The 8,908-nt window shown below is 46.2% G+C and overlaps 1 protein-coding gene across 4 annotated transcripts; it reads left to right on the top strand.

Annotated features, from left to right (window-relative positions):
- The first annotated feature begins 3,981 nt into the window (after positions 1-3,981).
- On the top strand, positions 3,982-8,624 carry LOC144705855 (protein SMAX1-LIKE 7-like). 4 transcript variants are annotated; one of them, XM_078578706.1, is made up of 4 exons: positions 3,982-5,463; positions 6,624-6,807; positions 6,888-8,302; positions 8,399-8,624. In XM_078578706.1, exons 1-4 carry the CDS (start codon positions 4,265-4,267, stop codon positions 8,583-8,585), a joined length of 2,985 nt encoding a protein of 994 aa, XP_078434832.1. In that variant the 5' UTR covers positions 3,982-4,264; the 3' UTR covers positions 8,586-8,624. The 4 variants fall into 4 exon arrangements, with proteins under 4 accessions (XP_078434832.1, XP_078434824.1, XP_078434848.1 ...); XM_078578698.1 differs by having other exon boundaries at positions 6,618-6,807; XM_078578722.1 differs by having other exon boundaries at positions 3,983-5,463; positions 6,618-6,807; positions 6,888-8,232.
- Positions 8,625-8,908: the final 284 nt, after the last annotated feature.

The following is an 8,908-nucleotide window of genomic DNA, read 5'->3' as shown; positions in this document are numbered from 1 at the left end:
GGTGCAGGTTGCGTAGCCCGTTCGCTTGTAGTTTTACTTGGTCTACTCGTCTGTTTGACCAAATCAGCAGGGGGGACATCTAAACTGATCTCAAGAGCATCTCGTACAACCGCATCGTGTTGGACCGGGTCTTGTAGGGTGAATTGTTCAGGATAACCCAATTTGAGTTTGTCATCCTCAGCTTGTGCGGATGGGTTGACCCGGCTTGGGTTGGCCAGTTTGGTCACGTCGGGTCCGGCAATTTCAGCCAAGTCAGTCTGGTCGGGATCGGCCGATTCAACCAGTTCGGGGTCGCCCGATGCAAAGAGGGTTTCCTAGTCTGTGTCAATCAATTTGACCAAGTCAACACGATCGAGGTTGTTTGGGTCGATGAGGTCGGACCCAATCGATTCATTTGGGTTGGCTGGATCAGCATGATCTAAGTCAGTCAAGTCAACCAAGTGGACTCGACCAAACTCAGTCAGGTCGACTTGGGTTGACTTGGCGAAGTCGATCGAGTAATCCAAGTCTGGATCAGCCGAGATGACCAGGTCGACTAGGCCTAACTCTGCCAAGTCAGCTCAGCCTGACTCGGCCAGATTGATCGGGCCGACATGGCTAGAGTCGACCAGGTCGATCTGGCCTAATTCAACTAAATCAACCCAGCTTGACTCGGCCAGGTCGATTGGGTCGACCCGATCAGACTTAGTCGAGTCGATCGGGCTGGCCCTGGGCCGAGTCAACCCGGTCAACCTAATCACACTCGGCCGATTCGACCGGTTAAAAAACCCAATTTGATTAGGTCGACCCAGCCAGGATTGGCCCGGTCGACCTGATCGACTCGAGCCAAAGCATCTCGGCTCGGCCGAGTCGACTCAGCTCGGGTCGTTCGAGTCAAGGGGTGTGAGCGGCTTTGCTGTTGACGTGGCCCCTTGACAGTCATTCGTTTGGATGTGTTCCTTCACATCAGACGGTGGATTAAAAGGTGAAAAGTAAAAAATAATGGCCGGGGCAATAACTTGAACTCCCGACAGCGCGTTGGGGCAATGGTCCACAGGTCTATCATTCAATCCATCGCGACACGTGGGTGTCTAGACGGTCACGATGGGCTCGTTGACTGCTCTGCTCCAGATAGCATTTAATACTTCCATTGGTGTATCAAGTGTGGGTTTATGGTTTTTTTATTTTTCTGTTTTTTTTCAATTTTCTGTTAAACGAGAGCCATTTGATTTGTCGAGGCTATCGGATTCGACGGCCTGGATGAATCCTATGGCTAATGTGGCCCAGTAATGCTCTCCTGACGTGAGCACCACATGAGACGGGCATGGAACCAATTCAGCCACGTACAGAATGATGCTCTACTGGCCTGCTGATGTGTTTGATATGTCAGCCGACCAGTTGGGAGGTCGCTCAGCCTCTTTGACCCGCATCAGATTGTGGGCCGCAGAATTTTCACGATAAGAAGAATTTAAAACATAAAACTTTCTGAAATTTTAAAAGGAAATATCAAATTAACTAGTACGAGTAGACGCACATTGTTGAGACGAACAAGTGAAGCCCAATTTGGTATATTTTAATCTCTAAATTGAATCCATTGAAAGAAAAATCAGCTAGATCCGAGCTCTATAGCAATAATTATGGTGAAATCACTGAAATCAGAGCAAAGAGAAGCTCCTGGAACTTCAATCCCTTTGATTTGAAGCTATACTGCTCGGATTGAGATATTTTGTTGTTGATTCCAATGGATTAAGGCCGTCTAAATTCAATGAAAAAAAAAATCAAACTTGGTCTGAGCTCTGTAGCGAAAGTTATGGTAAAATTGCAACATTCGGAGGAGAAAGAATCTTGGAACTTCAATCCCTTCGATTTGAAACTATACTGCTCAGTTTGAGATGATTTTGTCGTTGATTCCAATGGAAAAAGGCCGTCGAAATCCAATGAAACAAAAATCAGCTATATCCAAGCTCTGTAGCAAAAGTTATGGCGAAATTGCCGAATTCAGAGGAGAGAGAAGCTCTTGGAACTTCAATCCCTTCGATTCGAAGCTATACTGCTCCGTTTGAGATGACTTTGTAGTCGATTCCAATGGATTAAGGCTGTCCGAGTCCAATGATTTCCTCTTTAACCAATTCAATTCTCTTTGAAAATCTAGTTTATATTCTCATGATCTAGTCATAATTCTCTTTGAACCAATTCTATAAGAGAATGAAAGAATATTGAGGGTATGTAGATTTGGCTAGCACGAGCACTTAAAACGTATGTCCCTCTATGTATTCATAATAACAAAATTTTCAGAGAAGACTATATACTTTAAGTATATCTACCAAAGTCCATTGATCATATGTGTGTAACTCTCTAGGCCTATGTATCAGTATAGTAATAACTTTAATAGCCCAATAATATTTATTAGCTAACCGTATTATTTAATTATATCATCACAGAGTTAATTAATCGTGGCTTGATTTAAACCAATTGATAGGCTTAGTTTCCAGCCCCTAGGGATCCTAGGGCCCCTTGGGTGAAGATACAAAGTAGAGTATTAAGTGTCTCATAGAACCTTTACCATATTTGGTAATCATATACCTATAATCATCATCTATACTAGGCTTTCACGTGACTTGGGTATGGATAACCATCAAACCATAATCTGACGTTCCAATTAGTACTGATGTCGAATAGACATCGTTAGAGAACGTCCTTTTTAATATATTCTCTAAGCCGGTTAATGGATTCAATGCAACTTCTTTCTTGAATGAATCACCTTCTATACAAAGGGACGATGATCCCATTTGGACCCTCGAATCATATTTGTGTAGTTCTTAACATACATAAGTTAAGACTAGTATGGATCCCATGATTTGGGACTCGTAAGTCTTCGAAAAAATATAGTCATCCGTCCACAAGATGTCTTTAGTATGTGTATTCTTAGGACCACTTACACGACCATTGTATTATGTATGGGATAAATAAATTGATATAATATCATTCAGTTATTCATGTATATCAATTTAGTGAACTTTTTTCTCTAAAGAGCACCAAAAAGCTATCATTAATGGCTTTACAATAATGGTCACAAGATCATCTGTACTTATCATATGAGTAAAATTAGATTGTGGAATTTTTTTTTGATATTTCATCGTTAGTCTCGGAGTATCTTTGAATAAGAATATTTAGAATATATATATATGAAGAATATTGATCATTGTCTTATGATCTCATCATAATTTATGTAGTCATTCAATACCTTCAAGGACTTTGTCATAAAGATCATAGGACAATAATAATAAATGAACATTTATTTCAAAGAACTCATACATGGCATATATGTGTGATTAGCTCAATCATAATTATTCAATAATCCCATTGTTTTAAAGGGACACTAAAAAATAGCAAGAGCTCCTCTAGTTGTGCTAGCCGCTAAACATGCCAGACACACCCACTTAAAGAAGCAATGTGAGTCACTGATGCCAATTGAGTTTGTCCTAAAGTGCCTAACATCTATCTTGACCTTTTGTGGCAAAAAACTTCAGATGGGATGGCCAAAGCCGTTGACAGCACAGCGTCGTCTTTGTTCTGGTGGGAAAGATGTAGCTACGAGAAATCACATCGCACCGCACCAAATTCATCACTGGGGATAAGAATTTTCTCTTCTCCTCCTCTTTACCATCTATAGAGAAGGAAGACGGAATCAATCCGCGGATGAGCAGAAGATCACTTTTTGAAAGGCCGTATGGCGTGTTCTATGCGTGGGGGAATCTCCATTATTTTCCGCCTCCGGGTATTTGATTTACATTTGAAGGGATGAAAAGGTTGCTGGGGACATTGTCGGCCCAAATGCGCCATTTCCAGTCGCAAGATTGGGAACGTCCAGGAGGCAGGCCAAACGCCACGGCAAAAGACAGAGTTGCCGCTGTCCTTTCCGGCGTGTTGCTGGCAAAAAACCAAGAGTTTGAAGTAGGTGGTAGGAAGATAGTACAGAGATTTTTAGATTTCGTGAAGCTCTCTGAGTGCTCCGGTGCATAAGATTCTCTTTTTTCCCCCCGTTCTCTCCGCCTTTCCCCCTCCTCGCGTCACATCCAACACTTTAAGACGTAAAGGCGAAGGAAAAAGAGAAACAGTCGATGGCTTCCCAACAGTGCTCACGAGCTCTATGCCCCCAGGAACGGCCCAGACCCAGACGCGTCCTTCGCCTTCAACAGTATGAAGGCGAGGACGCGATAACAGCCCCGCCTAACCCCGACCCCGACGCCGTCTCTATTCTCATCGTTCAGGCGGCGGTCACCTCATGCCGACGCCGGTCAGCACAGCGAGGCAGTACTTAACCGCGGAGGCCGCGGCGGCCCTCGACGAGGCCGCATGCGTCGCGCGGCGAAGATCCCACGTCCAGACGACGTCGCTGCACGTCGTCTCCGCCCTCCTCTCGCTGCCATCTTCATCGTCATTGCTTCTCCGCAGCGCGCTCTCCCGCACCCGTCGCGCGGCTCGCGAGCCGCGCTTCCAGTTCAAAACTCTTGAGCTTTGCTTCTCCCTTGCACTGGATCTCTTACCCTCCGCCGTTGCCGGCGCTAAGAACAGCGCACGACTCGCCGCGCACGAGCCCCCCGTCTCTAACTCTCTCATGGCCGCCATCAAGCGCTCCCACGCCACCCAGCGGCGCCACCCAGAGACGCTCCACCTCTACCAGCAGTACCAGCGGGACCCGGTCTCGTCGTCTTCATCTTCTTCTTCCTTGGTCATGGTGGAGCTGGAGCAGCTCGTTCTCTCTATTCTAGACGACCCTATAGTGAGTCGCGTGTTCGCCGACGCCGGCTTCCGCAGCTACGACATCAAATACGCCGTCCTGCACTCGTCGCTGACTCTCCCAAGGCTGCCCCGCGCAGGGTGGTGGACTCCCCTCTTCCTCTGCAACTTCTCCACAGCCGTCGCCGACGATATCTGCCGTATGATAGGGAATGTTATCGTGAAGGGGGAGCACCGTAGCCCGCTTCTTATCGGCCCCGGCGCGGGGGAAGCGGTGTTGGACTTCGAGAGTACTGTTAGAAGGGAAAATTGGATCGTCGTCCCCCAAGAAGCGCGAGGGGTGAAGTTCATCAATGCGGAGAAGTATTTGTTCGATTTCGCCCTGGGAAAGCGGGAAAGCGAGCGGCTGGATTCTGTGTTCAGAGAGCTGTCGCTTTGTGTGGCTGAGACGGCGCGTGGGTTGTCGCCAGGAACCGTGGTAAGCTTCGGGAGCGTGGAGCTTCTCGTCGATCTCGTTGAGGAAGACAATGGTCTGGAGAGGCTGGGCCGCGCGCAATCGTTGCTGACAAAGCTGAAAGAGGATTATCGGGAGAAGCTCTGGTTGATCGGGTCTGCGAGAACATACGAGACCTACTTGAAGTTTTTGTCGCTCTATCCATCTATCGACAAGGACTGGGATCTCCAGATCTTGCCCTTCTCGTCTACCAATCTGGGACTGGAAAATCTCGGCCGAAAAAAGAACAGGTCCGTCGTGAGCCCCTCACCCTACCTTCCACGAGTCCGATTGATCTCTGTTGCTATCGTAAGCTACGCTGTTTTATTTATCTCTGAAAACGTATCTCTATCATTTGCTCTCTCCCTCTGTCTCTCTCTTTATCTCAACCTATCTCTCACTTGCACTCTCTCTCACACAGTCGTTCTCTCTCTCCCTAGTTCTCTCTCTTCTCTCTCCTCTATTGCTCTCTCTCTTGTTATTTCTCTCTCCTCTCTCTTCCTCCACTCTCTCTCGATCTCTCGGTCCATTTCGCTCTCTTTCCTCTCACTTCTCTCCCTCCTTCCACTCTCTCTCTCACTCACTCACTCTCTTTGCGAATCCCATCTTTTCTCATTGTATCGTCCATTGCTCTTGCCTCTGCCCAGAGAAAAATTTTCTGGTGTTGTTTTCAAGGAATTTACCAAACAGTAGATTGTTTTCCAGGAATTTCAGAGACTCTCTCTCCCTTGTTCTCTTTCTCTATCTATACCTATCGTTCTATTTCTTGCTCTCTCTCTCTCTCTCTCTCTCACTCACACACACACACACACACACATTCTCTCCCTTTGTCTCGCTGTCTCTCTCACTCTCGCTCTCTATCTCTCTCTCACACACGTTTGCCCTATCCCTCGGCCCTTCCCTCTCTCACTTGCACTCTCGCTCTCTCTCTCTTTCTCACTCAGTTGCTCTTTCTTCTCCTCTTTCTCGCTTGCTCTCTCTCTCTCTTATTATTTCTCTCTCCTCTCTCTCTATGTCTTCAATATCGATCGATCTCTTGGTCCGCCTCGCAGTCTCTCCCTATCCGCTCCCTTTTTCCACTCTTTCTCCCTCATTCAGACTCTCTCTGCGCATCCCATATTTGCTCACTGTTTCGTCCTCTGCTCTTGCTTCTGCCCAGAGAAAGAATTTCTGTTGTTGTTTTCCAGCAATTTACCACACAGTATGTTGACGACTTGATTGGAATCTGCGGCCTAACCACGCGGCATTCCAATTAAGCCCTTGCTAAACGTTCCCCAGATTTTTTCGTAGCAGACTTATTTAATTTTTTTATTTTTACGGATATCATCATTAAGTTTCTAAACTCTACTTTGGTTTCTCGGTTATTGAGTCCTCTCACTATTCGGTGTCAACCTTCTGTGATTAGTTGCAGCCTGATAGAGTCTTTCGTTCCAGTTGGTGGTTTGGTTTCCGTTCCGCTCAGTTCTACCTCGGCTTCCCAAGGCCAAATCCATCCAGTTGCCTGCAACCTTCGCCTCGAGATGAATGAACGAGAGCTGACTGCAAGGACGGACGAGTTTTCAGCAAGCCCTATTCGAAGCGTATATTCAGCCAAGGTGTGTTTTGAGTTATTCTTTTAGGAAATCCTTTTCTCGCTTGTTTCTTTGACGGATGAGCACCCTCGCCTTCAGTGCAGGCCACGGATGATGGACCGAGATTAAACACTATAATACAGGACAAGAGGAAGAAACTCAAGCAAAACTATAGCGTTAATTACGCTCTCGGGAGGAGCGACAGAAGATCCAATACGCTGCAGGAGACGGATTGTTTTCTCCCTAACACCAACGCTGGCCTACGTGATGCGCTCACATTGCCCTTGTCTGCGAGCCCCGTGTCTACAGATCTAAGTCTGGGAAGCGCGCAGAACTTTGTTCCGAAAATAACGGAGGCCTTCGGATATGGTTCATCTTTGCAGATGATCAGGTATGGTGATTTCAAAAGTCTGTTCAACAGCGTGCTGGAAAAGGTTGGTCGGCAAGAAGAAGCAATATTGTCTATATGCGATACCATCTGTCGCTGCATGAACGGAAACGGGAGGCTACGCGGCTCTATCTGGTTAAGTTTCCTGGGTCCTGACAAGTTCGGAAAAAGAAAAGTTGCCGACGCTCTCGCCGAGGTTCTCTTCGGCGGCAGAGAGAGATTGGTTTGTATCGATCTAAGCTTGAAAAATGGCCAGCTTCTCCCCAACACAGGCATGGCTAACTTGACTCGCAGGGGCAAAACTATTAATGATCAGATAGCCGACGAAATAAGAACAAAGCCGGGGTCTGTGATCTTCCTGGAAAGCCTTGATAAGGCCGATATTATGTTACGGAATTCCTTGTCCAGAGCCATAAAATCGGGAAATTTTCAAGACTCCGGCGGAGGGCAAGTCGACACTACGAACGTCGTCTTCATTACGACGATGGCGGATCTTAAGGACCAAGGCTTGTTCTCGGAGGAGCGAATCCTCCGCACAGAGAGCAGGCAAATGAAGATTCTTATCGATACGTATAATGGCTCCCTTGGTTTTCAAGGAAATGCTTTAATGCGATCCGGCGTGTTTATCGGCGAACGAAAGATGAGCGGCATCGCGCTTGGGGTGCAGCCCAACGAGCCCTTGGCGTCTTTGAAACGGGCTAACATGGACTTGAATCTCCATGTGACGGAGATGGGTACCTGGAGGCAAGAGTTTCTAAACGCCGTCGACCAAACAGTAAACTTCAGAACGTTCGATTTTAATGTCTTGGCGGATGATATTATGAAAGAGATCGAGATGGGCATTCGCTCTGCGGCAGGATTCATGTTTGCGCTGGAGATTGAGCCAAGGGTTATGGATCAGATTCTTGCGGCAGCGTGGATGTGGGAGAGGGGACATCTAAAGAATTGGCTGCAGCAGGTCCTTGTGAGGAGCTTCATCGTAGCCCAGAGATCTTACCGCCTTTTGGCTTCGTCTGTCCTGAAGCTAGTTTCATTCGACGATGGTGGAAAAGATAACGAAGGTAGCAATGGACCGGTGACCCTACTTCCCTGGTCGATTCTTCCGTGTGAGCTTAGTTGCCTTAATTTCTTGTAATTATCATATAACTATATCCTTCCATGCATGCTTTTCATCGAATCTTAACCCATGAACTTTCTTTTTGCGTCGAATTTCTCCTGGTGCTACAGAGAAGTAGTTCGTTATATGCATCTCCTACAAAAATGCAAGAGATTGAGGAATTCGAGGACTTTGGGCCTGTCGTCCGTTCGCCATGCAGACATCTCGAGACAGCTCAAAGAGAGGAAGCAGCATTTAAAACACCATGGTTTTTGTAAAAAAAATACTGCATTACACGAATATGCCAGATTTAGTTGAAAGTACTATAAAATTAAAATATAATAATCTTATGCTGGATATCGCTCAATAATCATGAGCGTTCATTCATATTAATTATACCTCCCTTGTCGTCATAAATTCTAAATCTCCGATCAAAGGACAAATTAAAACTGAGGAACTAAGGCATTTCTCATAGATTCATTGTTTTCTATAGAAGAGATTAATGGCAGGAAGCACTGAAGCTTCGCAAAGAATAATAAGCTTCATTCAAGAGCCTCCAAGAAATCGGACTCACATTTACATCACATTTTAAAATGAAATAACAGGTCTTCATTCCTGAAAAAGGTAAGACTAGATTTAAC

This window comes from Wolffia australiana, chromosome 1 (assembly GCF_029677425.1).
Source record: "Wolffia australiana isolate 7733 chromosome 1, ASM2967742v1".
Lineage (NCBI taxonomy): Eukaryota > Viridiplantae > Streptophyta > Magnoliopsida > Alismatales > Araceae > Wolffia > Wolffia australiana.
This window is presented reverse-complemented; position numbering and strand designations above follow the sequence as displayed.